Raw genomic sequence first — 17,196 nt, 5'->3', positions numbered from 1 at the left:
AAGGAAGCATTTTTCTCTTATCAAATCACACCACATAAGGCATTGAGCTTGCTATATGTCATGCACTTGGATAGAGATCATTCACTCTCACAGACAGACGGAAGAGAACACATGGTAGCATTACTAGAGGGTGAGAGGAGGCCTTTCTAACCATTTGGTACTTAGGCACATGCTTTCATTTGGAACCCCTTTGGTTTGGTATGACATTACAGACTACTAGACATTCTCCAAATATATTTTTCCTATGCTCATTTCTTTTATCACTAGTTATAATCACAAAATAAAAAGCTATGCCTTGATAACTGTGAAAGCTAAAAAAGCTATTCAGTTACCAAACACTAAATCCTTATCCTTATAAAGCCAATACAGAAAGGTACAATGATCAGATTTTGGGCAATACCTATACAATTCAATACCTCCATACTGGCAAATACTAGCACTTAGGTGAGCTACGATTTTTTTATTTTCATCTAGTAGTCTCAGCCGTGTTGCTGGGCGTGGCTCTGGACCTAATAGCCATCAACAAGATCTTTGTGGTGTTAGCTTCTAAAATAACTAGATATGATATTAGATCACAAGCAAGGTGTAAGAAACTATATATGTAGCATTGAAACAAGTATTATGATGAAAAAGTGAATGCAAGTTGAAACTAATCCAGACTAATGATAAATTTCTTCTACTCTGCCTGAAAAACAAGCATCGTTAAAGTTTACTATCTCAAGCCCATTGTCACTTACTCTTTATGTCATGTTCTTGTAGCACAAAGGAGGCCCTTGTTGTCAAGGGTCATGGGTGTCAAGCAACCTAGAAATTACTACAAGTTTATCACATTTTTCTGGCTCTTAGACGAGTCCCAAAAGGAATTATTCCATAAATATGATTTTCTAGACCTCTAGTAGGACGAAATGCTGAGAGAGTTCTACAAAAGAGAATCCTTGTCTTTGCCACTTCCATCCCTCAGTATTCCCGACATCAGTGCCAGCTTTCCTACCAGTTCCTGCTGCCTCTATCGTTATCGCCATCATCAGCTCTCTCTTCCATCATCATCGCCATCACCATCATTACCATCATCGCTCTCCTGTCCAGCTGCCACAGTGCTGCCCCATCAGTCCAAGAGCTACCACCTTGCCATCCTTTGGCATCCTCCAATCATCACTAACCTCATCTATCGGGCTCTCAGACATAGGGATTTCCGTCCTCTGCTTATGGTGTGCCGTCACACACTCCATGGGTCACTCCTATGCAGGGATTTCCATGTTCTTCACATTAGAGTTCTTGTTCTTCTCTGTTTGTGTTTGTGTTTTCACGTTTTGCGTTTTGCGTTTTGAGTTTTGTGTTTCTCATTTTGTGTTTAGGGTTTGTGTTTATTGCATTACTGTCTCAGTTATTGTGTTTTTGTTGTGGTCATACATTCTGTCTTTTTTCCATGCAAACCCTAGCATATCTTCCTAGTCACAGGTGGTAGGTGAAGGCTGAGAAAATGAAGTGGTTGTAGATGCGGCTGACAATGGTTGTGAGTGTCCAAGCGAAGTGAGGGGGATACCCATCACTGCCATCCCACAGTAAACAGATGTGCTCACTTGTGGGTGTGGGCAAGGCACAGTGTTAAAAGGATGGCATTCCCCCTAACAATATACCAAGGTGCAAAGTGGCATTCGCCTAAGGATAGGTGCCGTAGGGTGTAGAGAAAGAGAAGGAACTAGGAGCAGAGATGAAAGACCCAACTCCCAATATGGTAGATACAGAAGTGGAGTGCAATCCAAGACTATTGAATGGTCCAAAAATTATCCATGAATTTGGTATCCTGATCAAACGTAATCTTTGAGGGAAGTCCATGAAGCTTGAAGACACCTTCCATGAATTGCTCTATAACTTGCTTTGCTAAAAATCAGGCTTTGGTAAGTATGAACTAAGGTGATTTAGTCAATTGATCGACCACAACAAAAATACTATCCCAGTCATGCTTAGTGGTTGGCAGCCCTGTAATGAAGTCCATCCTAATATCCATCCATTTTCTATGAGGGATAGGTTAAGGCTAACGTAAGCCACTGACACTCTGCATGGTTGAGATGAAAAAGATGGTTTGCCATTCGTCCCAAATGCCGGATATCCTCCTTGATCATGGAGGTGGCCAGCCTCACCAACCAGTCTGGATGTAGAAGAAAAACTTATAGGAGGGAGGTAAGTTGGACCATACTTGTTGCGCATGAATCCTTCAAACTCCTCTTCTATCATGAAGTCAAGGAAAGGAGAAGAAAGTGAAGATGAAGGTGAAGCGTCGTCTTCTAGGTTGAGTCCATAATGCCTCCTTATGGCCTCCAGTGATGGAGAAGCTGATAAGACATAGTAGGTATTAGAGTGCAGCAAATGCAAAAGCATATGGACAAGACTAAAAGCCAATGAACAGGAGAGAAGAGGGAGAGAGAAAAGAGACAATAGAACACAGAAATCTGCAATAAATAAATGCTGAAATGAAGAAGGCAGATGTACAAACAGGTTGTCAAAGTATCTCTACGAGCCAATCTCTCTCTCCACCTAAAACAGACAAGTTGCTAATATACGGAGCAAGCCACTAAATAAATAAGCCAATAAAATATGAAAAAACTGATCAGGTCAGCCTATAAAAAATCGGCCGACTACAGCAACAATGACATCACTAAATAAAATAACCAATAATGCTGCACAGGAAAAATCGAACTGCCAGATGGCATCCTCTGTCTGGCCTACCCTACTACTCGAGAATACTAGAAATAGCCTGTAGACTGCAAAGAACTATCCGACAAGATAAATAGGAAATGTGTGACTATGCTCAAGAGTGCTAACTGTACAATAGTGACCTGAGAATGCATGTCCAAGGGATAAATGAATTTCTAGCATCCCCTTTTAGATCCTAGACGGGACATAAGGCTCAAGGATCTAGAGTGTTATCAAAGAGGGATCTAAGGAAGAGCCTTCATAAACAAATCTATCAAGTTGTGCTCGGTCTTGCAGTAAACCACATCAATGGACTCATCCAAGACCTTCTCCCAAATGAGATGACATTGTATCTCAATATGCTTCGACCTAGCATGAAACATAAGGTTCCATGCCAAAGCAATGCAACTCTCATTCTTGCAATGTAATATAGTAGGACTTGTCTAAGGATAGCAAAGCTCTCCCAACAATTGTTAAAGCCACACTGTCTCGCATGTGGTAGAAGATGCCGCTCAATACTCCGCCTTTGTAGATGATTGGGCAATAGTGGGCTGCTTCTTACTACTCCAAGAGAGAGCACTTGCACCCAAAGTGAAGTAATATCCTGTGGATGACCTCCTGTGGTCAACATCTCTAGCCCAATCTGAATCCATCTAGCCCTATAGAACCAAGGCTAAATCTCCTATACCTATTGGATAATAAATACCTAAGTCGAGATCCCCCTCAGAAACCATAAAATCCTCATAACAGCCCTCCAATGAACTAGTTTGGATTCACTTATGAAGCTTGCAAGCAAACCTACAGGAAAACACAAATCAATTTGAGTGTTAAGCACCTATATCAATGACACAATCAACTACCTGTAGCAAGCAGCATCCACTGCCAGTGAATCTACATGGGCCATAGCCTTCCAGTTCGGATCCATAGGAGTAGAAGTAGCGTTACATCCATCCATCTCAAATGTACTCAAAAGCTCCTACACATACCGCTGTTGGGAGATGAAAATCCTCCTCGGAGTCTGCCAAATCTCATGACCTAGAAATAAGTGGAAAAGGCCCATATCCGTCACCTAGAGTATCTCGTGGAGTGTCACCTTTGTCCACTTGACCTTCTAGGCATGGTCACCTATCAAGATGAGATCATCCACATAAAGCATGAACAGTGCGTGCCATAGTTACCTCGAATGGCGAACGGTAACGAGAACAAGACCCCTTGGAACAAGGGGCCCTTGGAACAAGGGGAACACCCAAGGTTAGGGAACGAGAATGGGGGGAACGGCACATGTCTTAAGTGCCCCAAATATGCCTTGCATGACCACAATTGCCCCAAATTGCCCCAATAGTCCCCCCAATGCTACAAATTGCCCAAATTGCCTTAAATGCCCCAAATTGCTCTCAACCCCCCAAAAATGCCACAAATTCTTGAATGCCCTAAATGTCCCTCTAATTGCCCCAATACCCCTCAATGCTCCAAATTGACCCAAATGCCCTAAAATTGACTCGATTACCCCCACAGCTCCAAATTGCCCCAATTACCTCAATTTCCCTTGAAATAAGACAATATAAATGGGTGATTACCTTGGAATCGAGTACAAGGGTGAAATTGATTGTGATTTGCAAGAGTTGATAATGCATCAAATTTGAACTTTGCATGGACTCGTGATTGGCTTATGGCCTTGTCTTGACACTTTGAGTCTTCAACCAGAGAGAGAGAGATTAGTGCGTGCACATTAGGCAATGGAGATGGATGAACAAGTGGCAAAAGAAATGTGACACAAGCAAGAAGAAAAAATAGGAAAAACGTCAATTTTTGGGCAATAGGCCTAGAACAATTGTTCCAAACAGGGAACGGCAAGGAACAATAGGGAACGGGCTTGGTAACGGCAGGGAATGTTCCCTAGCCATTTCACCTCCTCAAAGGGTTTGGAACGTGTTAGGCTATTTCTACAAGCAAGAATGACTGTTCCCTGTTTCTATGGTGCGTGCCCTCCAACATAGCTATGGACATACAACTAAGGATCGGAAGAGGAATGTCAATATCCTAACTTTCCTCGGAGGAACAAGTCTATCTTCTCATTCCAAGCACGTGGAGCCTGTTTGAAGCTGTAAAGGGCCTTCTTCAACCTATACACCTTGCCATTGAATGAGGAAAAGCTAGGAGGTTGCTCAACATAGATCTCCTCCTTCAAATTTCCATTAAGGAAAGCAAACTTAACATCGAGCTAATAAACCAATCAACTCCTATGGCTGGCTAAGGCAAGAATAGTCCTAACGATAGTAGCCATCTGAGTTGTAGATGCAAAGATATCATGGAAATCTACCATCGAGCTATCTAACTTGGCTGATCTAAACGTCCTAGACCTTGACATAGGCGTCAATGGCAACTCCATAGGCAGATACAATAGATTATTGCTCAAATCCTCTACAGCCCCATGAGATTATATCAGCTAGAGCTCCTCATTTGTTGGGTAGAGATTGTATTAGCTAGAGCTCTTTATTTGTCAACTACAACTCTCCTTACTTCTTATTGCTTTTAACTCTTGCACTATTTATTATATTCCCATTTACTATTCTTTCCAAACAATTGTACCATGATATGAACAATTGTAATTCATGGCCTCATAGGTCATTTTGGCCTTGTGCAAACGCTAATATATAGTTTTTTTTTCTCTTATTCCTATACAAAATGACCGTGTGGATGTAGGAATTGAACTCAAGACGATCTCGTCAACATGCATTCAGCTTAATGAATTGAGCTACATCTATTGGTATAGGAGATTATCGCACGAGCTAGAGCTAGGTCCTCCATATTCACATTAGATTGTACCACCATAAGCTCATTATTACTATATAGAGTTCTATGTTTTACACATAGCTTTAGTTAGTTTCTTTCTCATTTGCTTTGTGCTACATATTTTGCTCAGACAATTGTACCATCATACAAATGTTTGTAACTGATGGCCTCATACCGTTTTGGCCTTTTGTAGACTTTAACATATCATTTCGTTTCATCTCTCTCTTATTGGGACCTGGAAAGTTTCCCAGACATTTTGTATGTAACGTTTTGGTCTCACAAGCCAACTTGGCCTTTCGTAGACGTTAATATAACTTTCTTTCTTCTTTCATTCTCTTCTCTCTCTCTCTCTCTCTCTCTCTCTCTCTCTCTCTCTCTTTTCGTAAAAGGTAATTGTATTAATTACGAAAAAATACAAGATTACTTGATTACAAGATAGTTGATGACACTAAGCCATCAGGTGAAGAAGTGCTCTCACTCTCTCTCTCTCTCTTTCTGATTACAAGAGGCACGAAGGCCCTAGGCCACTCTCTCTCTGTCTCTTTCTGATTACAAGAGGCACGAAGGCCCTAGGCCAACGTGTGGGAAATTCCCGTAGTAATGCACTAAAAAGTTACACCAATCATGGCAGCGACCCAGAGGCAATTGCCATATGCCAAGGAAGCAAATCCTCCCGAGGGAGCAAGTCTGAGTGTCGGATGAGATCTAGCTGCCAATGCAAGAGGCCTTTAAGCCTGGCAATATGGCGCGGTACATTAGAGGCCGAATCAAAGAGAAAAGCATTGCGTGTGGTCCAAATGTGCCAGCATCCCCAGAATCTGAAAAAGTGAAATAAGATCTTCATATGCAACTGTGGCGGTGTGGGATACTTCGGGCGCACAAAAACCCAGTCGAAAGGAGATAGTGAGGACCCCACCACAGTGCGCCAAATGTGCGACAAGAGGGACCAAATATTCTTGGCGAGTGGGCAAGAAAGAAAACGATGTCGGGCCGATTCCGCCGTTGTGGTACAGAAGAAACAAGTGCCATTCGAGATGCGACGCTTGGCAAGGGCCGAGGCAAGAGGAAGACCACCAATCATTACCCGCCAAAGAAAGACCTTGCATTTGAAAGGTGCCTTATTCAGCCAGCCCTCCATCAGCGTTGTCTGCCACCATGTCAGCGATTTCCGCAGTCCCCAAACAGTATTAGCTTTGTCACCCAGCCATTGGTGATCCTGAATGAGAAGATGGTACACCTGATTAGTAGAGGCCTTTTCCACACTCAACCGGCCTGCAAGGTCCCAGTCCTGCCAAGGGCGATCCACAGCTAGGGCAGGAAAGGGTTGCCTACCCTGAAGCTCAGACGAAAGCTTTCCCCATAAATCACGGTATCCGCGCGGGATCTTGAAAAGTCGTCTAGCAGTCCGAAACGATACAAGGACATTGCAAGTGGCAAGGGTAGCATCCGCAACCGACGCCACACCTAAACGGGCCATGCGGTTAAATCTCAGTCTGAGCTGATGTTTATCTTCCCATGAAAGTAGTCGCGATACTGCCAACAATTCCAGCTGAAAGGAGTTAGTCTGCAAGCGGTCCCCTCCCGGGTGCCAACGGGTCTTTTGGAGCACCACTTTCCAAAAGCCGACCAAGTGCAGTAACAAAGCGGAAGAGGGACTGGAAAAACGGGAGTCTGCATTAAGGACATGCCACCAGGAGGCCCGAAGCCGGGTGTTACCATGGCGGAGCCCACTGTCCTCAAGAAAATAACGGGCTATGATGGTCCATGGGTGATGATCCACACACATGGCACGAAACAGGGACCAACGGAGAGCTAGCATATGGTTTTCTGCATCCAAAAGAGCTCCACCACCCATGCGCTTAGGGGTACATGTATGTGACCAGGAAATCCATGAAATGCCTGCCTTCAGTGAATCCTTCTTCCATAGCATAAAACGGATGGGATGAGTGAGAGTCTTCAAAGTAGTAGGCGTCCATGGCAACAATGGCAGGAAATACGTTAGCATTGGGAGCATAATTGACTGAGCCACTTTGAGGTGGACATGGAAGGGCCACGCTTGCGACTTCCAATACATAAACTTTGCCGCCAGTTTTTGCGAAATCCACTCCAGCAGGTCCTTTGGCCGTACATCCACCCCCAATGGGTATCCCAGATGCCTGACAATAGAGCCACGGGAAACCACCTGGCCTTGCCAGCCTAATGACTGTAAATCGGGCTCCGTGCAACTGAGAATGGCTGACTTAAAGGCATTGATGCGAAGCCCAGAGGCCTGACCAAAAAGCGTCCAAACATCCAATGCCTTGCGAATGTTGTCCCTGTCCACCTGCAAAATCATAAAGGTGTCATCAGCCAAAGATTGGCTAATGAAGTGCTGGCCCAACGGAAGAGACAACCCTGCCAGCTGAGCAGAATCTGCCATGGAGGATAACATTGAAAGGACCGGGTGAGTCGCCAGGGCAAAGAAAAGAGGACTCAAGGGACAACCCTGTCTGACTGAGCGTACAAGGACAAAGGGCTCTGTAACCCCACCATTGAGCATAACTCTGGATGAAGCCGCAGCACTAATGGTGTAGATCAATCGGGACATCCGGGTACCAAAGCCCATGGCAGACATGAGATCTGCAATGAAAGACCAGTCCACATAATCAAACGCCTTTTCCAAGTCCAATTGGATCAATACCACTTCCTGACCGGAGTGTCGCGCATAGTCAATAGCCATTTGCACATTCAAGATATTATGCAGAATGTTGCGGCCCTTAATGAAACCATATTGGAGAGGATGCACAATAGCGGGAAGGTGCTTGTGAAGCCGATTTGCCAGCACTTTGGAGTAGATTTTATACATGGAGCCCATCAAAGAGATTGGTCTCCAGTGTTGCAGCTTTGACGGCGAAGGGACCTTTGGAATCAGTTTGATAAGGCCTTCTTTCCATGAGGAGGGCATGACCCCTATTTCCCAAACCTGCTGAAACATGACCACCAATGGCTTCGCCAACTGTGTGGCCGAGCTCTGAAAGAATTCATTAGTGAGACCATCCCAGCTAGGACTTTTATCCGTCGGCAGATGCAACAAAACATCCATAACCTCCTCCTCGCAAATATCCGCCTCCAAAGTGACTTGCATATCCAATGGAACCTGCTGGCGGACCAGATGATAGAAGACCGAGCGGGCATGCGTATCCTGGCTAGAAGGCAAGGGAGAAGAACCAAGAAGTTCCATAAAATAATTTCTGCACATATTGACAATGGTCTGCGGATCAGTGACCATGCAACCCTCCGAATCCTGGAGTCTGGTCATATTGTCGCGAGCCGGAGACGCATGCAAGGCTCGAAAGAACTTATGAGACTGGCAGGCACTATCTTGCAATGTGTCAGTCAAGTTATGCAGCTTGGCCTGCTGATAAGATTTCAACTGAAATACTTGAAGAAGATGGGCCAAACGCCTCTCCAATGACAGCAGAAAATCATCATCCGGGGAATCGAGGAGCAAGGAACGGACCAAAGCCAGTAACTCCTCTGCTGCAGATCGACGACGGCGACAAAGCAAGGCATGATGGATCCCATACTGCCGAGCAACCCGCTATACATTAGAGAGCAAGCGTGCAAATGAAGGCAAGCCCTCAGAAGGGAAGTCCAATAAGAACCTCTCAATCAATTGCTGCATATAGCCTTGAAAAATTGAATGCTTCAAATAAGAGGAGTTGAAACGTAAAGGGAGCCGGTCCAGCAACTGCCTAAAAGGTGCAATAGACTGTGCCCACATCTCCAGCTGGAGGGGAAAATGATCCGACAACGCATACTGCTGCAAGACCTTCATTTCCAGCATCTCAAGAAGAAAATCGTCCCCCTGCATGATATACATTCTGTCCAGCCGCGACCAAGTAGTTGCATATTGTGCGGAATGAAAAGTAAACCCTGAAGAAGAAGGGTGAAGCCACGACCAAAGATCCTGCTTGAGTACGTGCAAAGCAAATGAATTCCACACCCGGCTTTCCGGCGCATCCATAACCGAATGCCCTGAGGTGGACTGAGAAGAGTGAACACACATATTGAAATCTCCCATCAAAAACCCCCTTCGGCCAAGGGACATGGAGGCCTGCAAAATGGACCAAAGATCCCGGCGGGATGCGGGATCATTCGGAGCATATAGGCCCAATAACCATAAAATCTCTCCTTCAAATAAGACTTCGATAACCAGAAAGCGGCCCTGCACATCATTTTTAATAAGGACAGGCTGATATTTCTCATGGACAATCATCAGCACGCCTGAATAGTGCGTAGCATGGGAGCCTGTATAAAACAGACGGAAGCCATGACAATCCACAACTTTTCCTGCTTCACCATGACTTTTGTGCTCAACTGCGCACAGCACATCCCACTGGTTCTCATGCAAGTTCTCATCCAACTTTTGACCTTTTTTTGGACGTGCCTCAATCTAGTCAGTGCGACGGGAATCCAAACCCAGGACCTGTTGTTTGCCTTTATCCCTGACATGAGGTGACTGAAGGGCTTCCTGGGGCGGGGCATCAAGCACCATGTCATCCTTGGGCAGCACCACCTGCGCATCCTCCGAAGACGGTTGCCTTTCAGGGCATTCAGCCATGAAATGCCCCAGTTTACCACATGAGAAGCAGTGTCCCGCAAAGTTGCCCCATTTCAAGCGAAAATGCAGAGGGTGCATGCCTGAACAATTGAGGCGAAGCCACGCGGGCCTTTTCCTGGCCGTGTCCCATAACATGCATAAACGGTTGCGGTTCATTGCCCTGAGGCTTGGGGGAACCAGCACTGTTCCCACAACCGCCATCGCATCCTTCAACATTGGCCAATAGACCGCCGGACAATTTTCCACTTCCACCCACACCGGGCATTCTCATTGAAGCAGACGCTGGAAGTCGGCCATGGGGCGCCAGGGCACCACATGGACCAAGCGGCGATCAAAGAATAGTGGCAACTTGGACAGGAGCTCAGCTCGATGCGTTTCCGATTTCAACAACACCTCATAAAAGCTGCGAGGACCAAGGAAGATCTCCTCAACACACTCCCCTTGCAATAAATGGTGCATCCACTGGCGAATATGCGACAGCACTGGGATCCTGCCAGTGAAGAAAAGTATAACCGCACGATCATAAAATACCGAGAAGGATCGCAAGATTGATTTGGGGTTCACCGTGGCTTCCAGCACATCATCCGTTCCCGCTTCAGAAAAAGATTCATTATTATGCTGGACATAATCGCCAAGCAGAGTATTGGCGAAGTCTAGCAAATGCTCCCAGTCAATTTCCTGCGAATCCACAGGATCAGAGGCCACTTGCGCATAGGAACGTTCCTGAGGACCCATTGGCTCATCAGAAGTATGTTTGGAGCGTTTGCCAGCAGGCGGCAGTTCAGCACCCGGCAATTCAGAACCCGGAGGCAGCTCCTCCGTGCATGGCACCATATCCTCTGGCTCGTCTGCATCGGAATCAGGGCCAAGGGCTGCCACCGTCTGGTCAAGAAAATCCATATCAAGGCCAACCATACTGCTGTCTTCTCGCTCGCGCGCTCTCTCGCTCTCTCTCTCTCGTTCTTTTCTGTACAGCAGCGCTGTCCAAGGGCGGATTCCACAAGCACAGGCGATGAAACTTGAACTTTACCTGTCAGCCTCAGTCGTGGCCTGTCCCAAGAACACGTGTGGCAGGGCGGAACCCCAACAGAGCAAGGGCCTGAGGGTGGAACAGAGGGCTGGCAGTTGACGGCAACGTGGGATAGTCGAGGGCGCAGGGCAGGGGCCTCGCCCGCAGAAAACCTAACACGCAGGGCGGACGGACGAAACGCAGGTGCAGAGCCCGCAGCTCAGGCGGGCGATGGCAGGGCGACGGACGGAATCGAGGGACCTACAGGCCGCCAGGTGAGGGGCTCAGCCGCAGGCGACGGGCCTGCAGGCGACGACGACGTCAGAGGAGGCGACGGGCTGCAGAGGCAGGCGACGGGCCTGGCGGGCACGGGCGTCGACGGCGGATTCTGCGCCGCCACAGGAAGGCGCGCGCATGCAGGAGGGCGCTCGCAGGCAGGCAGGCAGCGACGATGCAAGCGATTTTAGGCTTCGTCTGAGGGCGCAGGGGCAGGACGCTAACGGCCGCCATCTCCACGCTCAGACCCCGTCGACCTCTCTCTCTCTCTCTCTCTTCTCTCTCTCTCTCGTAAACTCTCTCTCTCTCTCTCTCTCTCGTAAAAGGTAATTGTATTAATTACAAAAAAAATGCAAGTTTACATGATTACAAGATACACGATGGCTGTACGCCAGCGTGACTCAACTATTAGTACAAAACCCGAACAGAGATACACAAGTCATGGCAAAGACACAGTGGAGATTGCCATATGCCAGGGAAGTAAGTCTTCCCAAGAGAGCAAGTCAGAGTGCCGAATAAGATCTATCTGCCAAAGCAAAAGGCCTTTGAGCCTGGCAATGTGTCTCGAAACATTAGATGCCGAATCAAAAAGAAAGGCATTCCGAGTGGTCCAATTGTGCCAACATCCCCAGTATCTAAGAAAATGGAACAAGATCTTCATATGCAACTATGCCGGTGCGGAGTATTTTGGGCGTACAAAAACCCAGTCAAAAGGGCTCAGCGAGAAACCAACCACCGCTCGCCAAACCGCTGACAAAAGCGACCAAATATACTTAGCGAGAGAGCAAGAGATAAATCGATGACGGGCCGTTTCCACCGTGGTGGTGCAGAAGAAACAATTGCCATTAAGACATTCGACGCTTGGAAAGGACCGAGGCAAGAGGAAGACCACCAATCATCACCCTCCAAAGAAAGACCTTGCATTTGAAAGGTGTCTTGTTCACCCAGCCCTCCATCACAGTTGCCTTCCACCATGAGTGAGATTTCCGCAACCCCCATACAGTATTGGCTCTAGTGACCAGCCATTGATGATCTTTAATCTGAAGATGGTACACCTGGTTAGCCGAGGCCTTTTCCAAATTCAACCGGCCTGCCAGGACCCAGTCCCGCCAAGGGCGATCCACAGCAAGGGCAGGAAAGGGTTGCCTACTCTGGAGGACTAACAAAAGCTGTTCCCACAAATTATGGTATCCCCGAGGGATTCGGAAAAGCCGCCTATCCGTGCGGAATGTCAGATGGGAGAGGATCGAGGTGCAGTTGAAGTGCAGTAGACAGTGTGAGAGTGAGAGACAGAGTTGAGCACGACACCCAATGCAATAGTACTGAATAGAGTGTAAGCTGAAAGTACAAATGATAACCCTTATACCTTAGAGTTATAAGGGGCTGTTCACACCCGAACACAGTAAGTGCCCGTAAGTGTGCACCACAAGCACATACAAAATAGTACACATAATCTGGGGGAAAAAACCTCTCCTACCGAGAGTAAAAAGTGGCCCAGTGTCCTAGTGATCACCCGCACACTCCCATATGAGCGTAGGCGTAAGTAAGGCGTGTGAGATACCCAACAAACCCCCCTGGAGTGAAGAGTGATCAAGTGTACAAGGATCATCTGCCACCAAAGGGCGTCAAATTCAAAGCATCGCGAAATGCTTCAAATTTGTCTCGTGGAAGAGCTTTGGTGAAGATGTCTGCCACATTGCTGGTGGTAGGACAGTAGACAAGGCTGATATCACCTGCATGTAGCCTCTCTCTGACAAAGTGGTAGTGAATCTCTATGTGTTTCGTGCGAGCATGAAACACAGGGTTCCGTGCCACTGCAATGGCACTCTGACTGTCAGTATATAAAGGAGTAGGCTCCGTAACAGATACATCCAAATCAGCAAGTAAGCGTCTAAGCCATACGCACTCAACTGCAGTAGTGAAGGCTGCCTTGTACTCAGCTTCACATGACGACGTGGCAACAGTGGATTGTTTCTTGCTAAGCCAAGAAATGCATGACGAGCCAAGAAAGAAACAATTGCCACTAGTGGAGTGACGAGTATCAAAATCACCAGCCCAATCAGAGTCACTGTAAGCATGTAATTGCAGTGGTCCCCCTTGGCATAAAGCAATCCAAGAGCTCTAGTACCCTGCAAGTAACGAAACACACGCTTCACAGCTTGCCAATGCGACATACGAGGCTGATGCATGTACCTGCTCAAAACTGAAACGGCAAACTGTATGTCTGGCCGAGTGTGGCATAGATAGATGAGACATCCCACTGCTGGAGCATAAGTATGGATATCAAACAAATCACTGTCATCATGTAATGACAGTTTGAGCCCAGGTTCCATGGGTGTACAAACTGGCTTGCAATCCTGTAAGCCAAACTTCTCAAGAAGTTGCCCAATGTACCTTGACTGACATAATCCAATGCCTCTAGCATCATGTACAAACTGGATGCCCAAGTAATAGTGCAAAATACCCAAGTCAGACATGTCAAAAGTTTGCTGTAAATTATTTTTGAATGCTGAAATCTGATCAGCATGTGTTCCAGTGAGCAAAAGGTCATCTACATATAGACACAAAATCAGCATGGATCCCCCCTCTTTATGTACATAAAGGGTAGACTCAGATGGGCTGTTTACAAACCCCTGACTAAGCAAGAAAGCATCTATCTTTGCGTACCAAGCTCGTGGAGCTTGTTTCAAACCATATAGAGCTTTTTTCAGCTTGCATACTAAATTTTCTGAGCCTTCAACTGCAAAACCAATGGGCTGCTGTACATACACTTCTTCCTGAAGTTCCCCATGTAAGAATGCAGTCTTTATATCCAGCTGATGCACTTTCCAACCAAAATGTGCAGCCAAGGCAATCATAGACCGAATGGTCGTCATACGGGAGGTAGGAGCAAAGGTCTCCTCATAGTCAATGCCCTTTTTCTGTGCGTAGCCTTTAGCTACCAGCCGTGCCTTGTACTTATCTATGGATCCATCTGCATTCCTTTTCAATTTGTAGACCCATTTCGTACCAATGGCACGCTTGCCAACTGGCAAAGACACCAAATCCCAAGTATGATTCTTATGAATAGAATCCAATTTAGCTTGCATGGCTGCCATCCAATGCACACTATGTCGTGCATCCTCAAAACATTCAGGCTCCTCATTATCATGAGTACATGCTGCCATAACAAACTCCATGGAATGTGCTGAATCATGCAGTCGAGTTTGCCTTCGAGTACGACCAGCCAAGGGTGTTTCCAAATGACTATCTCTCATAGTCTGCGTGTACCATCTAGGCACCTGTCTTGCTTCCTGACTGTGTACAAGTTCCTGCTGAATTTCAGTTTCAGCAATGTGCTGATTTACTGCATGTTCCATAGGAGCAGCTGGCTGAACATTAGGTTCATTTGCTGAAGTACCAGCTGAATCACCAAATGTGATGGGCAGCAGCCCTTCAAAGACATCACGGGCAGCCTGATATGTATCAAAACCAGCCAAGGATAATTCTGATTTTTCATCAAATACAACATCCCTGCTGACAAAAACCTTCTTGGTCACGGGATCATAGAGTCTGTAGCCTTTGCTTTCGCTGCTATATCCCATAAAGATGCATTTTACAGCCTTGTTGTCCAACTTCTTTCGAAGTACCTGTGGAATATGGGCATATGCAAGACACCCAAAAGTACGGAAGTGGCCAACAGAAGGTTTGCGGCTGTGCCAAGCCTCAAAAGGTGTGACGGTTTTCAAGGCCTTGGTAGGGCATCTGTTCAAAATGTGGCAAGCGCACATGACGGCTTCCATCCAAAAACTATGAGGCAAACTCTTTGCCTTCAGCATACATCTGGCCATCTCCATGAGTGACCGATTTTTCCTCTCTGCTACCCCATTCTGCTGTGGAGTATATGCAGTAGTGTACTGATGGATAATGCCCTTCTGCTGCAAATAAGAATTCAACATAGAGGACATGTATTCCCCCCCTCGGTCCGAACGGAGAGTCTTAATCTTGCAACCAGACTGAGTTTCCACAAGTGCACTGAAAGCCAAAAATGCATCATACACTTCTGACTTCTTTTTCAAGCAGTAGACCCAGCACAAACGTGTAAAGTCATCAATAAATGTTACAAAATAGTAACAACCACCCAATGACTGTGTCTGCATGGGCCCACAAACATCCGAATGCACAAGCTGCAATCTGGCTGTTGCTCTAAAAGCAACATCACGGGGAAAAGAGAAACGATGCATTTTCCCCAAAATGCAACCCTCGCATAAATGCTCAGGAGGTCTCTCCAAGAGAGGTAATCCATCCAACATCTGAGTACGCTGTAATAGCATCAAGCTGCCATAGTTTACATGCCCCAAACGAGCATGCCATAACTCTGCCTCTAACATAGCAGGAGTAAGAGTGGATGTCAAATATGCAGACTGATCTACCGAAAGAGCATCCAACTCATATAACCCATGACACAGAGAACCTGTCAAGACCAATGTCATGTGTTCCTTGTCACGGACCATGCAACGGTCATCATCAAAGGTGACCTGCAAACCACAACGTGCCATAGAAGAAATGGAAAGCAGATTCTTCTTAATGCCAGGCACATACAAAGCATCCTGTAGGCGGAGAATAGAGCCATCAATGGCTGTAAGCTGAATCTCCCCAATACCACGAACAGGATATGATGCATTATTAGCACACTGAACAGACTTCCCAACGGGAGGTGCACCAAGAGAAGCAAACAAATCTCTACGAGATGTGATATGCCGTGAAGCACCACTGTCAAAGAACCAAGTATCAGCATCTTCTGTAGAGCTAAATGCTCTATCAGCCCAAGAGACATCATAACTGCAAGTGTAAAAACAATAGTCCCTGTCTGCAACAAAGGACGCGGACTCACTAGCAGTGGAAGGAGCTGCAGAAACAGACATCCCTGACTCCTTCTTCTTCTCTTTGGCGATGCGCTTCCTGCACTCAGTGATGTAGTGGCCAGGCTTCTTGCAGTAATGGCATTTTCCTTTCTTGGCTTGCGTGCCCCCCTGTTTCTGACTTGTCTGTGAAGTGTTACTACTACCAGAACTCTGCGAAGCATTTTTCCCTTGGCTGTTTTTACCCTTCTGCCTTGACATAAAAGCCTGCTCAGAGGCTATACCATCCACACCACTGTTCCGTCTAGTTTGTTCCTCCTCTAGAAGCAAACTGACAAGCTGAATGAAAGTGATGGGCTCTTTCGAAATCCTCATAGTGAGGTTCAAGGCAGTATGAAAAGCCAAGTAAGAGGGAGGCAGTGAATTCAATGTCGTAGAAATCAGCTGCGCATCTGAGTAGTACTCATCCACATTCATGAGTTGCTCCCGCAAGTCCTGAATTTTGTTGAGATGATCCTGCATAGAATCACCCTCATTCATCTTTAGAGTCTCTAGCTCTTTCTTCAAGAAAGAGATGCGAGTCTCATTCTTTCCTGCAAACATCTGCTCCAATATCAACCAAGCTTCTTGTGAAGAAGCTGCTGAACGAATATGAGGAATGATAGAACGCTGAACTGCCAATGCAATCAGCGACATAGCCTGTGCATCCCGTGTATCCCAAGCTTTCTGAGCTGCAGTTCTTGGGGGAAGTGGCTGAGCGGGCTGAGGTGGAGGGAGCTGAGGTTGCCCTCTTGCACGTCCTCCTGGAGGAGGAGTAGCGGGAGCCACAACTCCCGGTCGTGCTTCCTCTCCACTGACATAATCCCACAAATTTTTGGCCACTAATACATTCTTCATCATGAAAGACCAAAGGGAATAATTGTTCCCATCCAATCGGTCTTCCTTGGACACATAGGTGAATACATCTCCTCCCTGATTTG

The 17,196-nt window shown here is 46.5% G+C and overlaps 1 protein-coding gene across 12 annotated transcripts in view; it reads right to left on the bottom strand.

Annotated features, from left to right (window-relative positions):
* The window catches only part of LOC148026779 (uncharacterized), a 219,631-nt gene that overhangs the window by 122,351 nt on the left and 80,084 nt on the right, over nucleotides 1-17,196 (bottom strand). For all 12 annotated transcript variants that reach the window (XR_015692898.1, XR_015692897.1, XM_087691290.1 and 9 more), the window contains one exon: nucleotides 401-509. Coding sequence is in view for 10 of the 12 variants with exons in the window: in XM_087691290.1 (XP_087547416.1) it covers nucleotides 401-509 (109 nt within the window). In the remaining 2 variants the exon portion in view is untranslated. The remainder of the gene's footprint in view (nucleotides 1-400; nucleotides 510-17,196) is intronic.

The sequence above is a fragment of the Lygodium microphyllum genome, chromosome 13 (assembly GCF_053477565.2).
Source record: "Lygodium microphyllum isolate KBCC chromosome 13, Lygodium_microphyllum_v1.1.10, whole genome shotgun sequence".
Taxonomy (NCBI): domain Eukaryota; kingdom Viridiplantae; phylum Streptophyta; class Polypodiopsida; order Schizaeales; family Lygodiaceae; genus Lygodium; species Lygodium microphyllum.
This window is presented reverse-complemented; position numbering and strand designations above follow the sequence as displayed.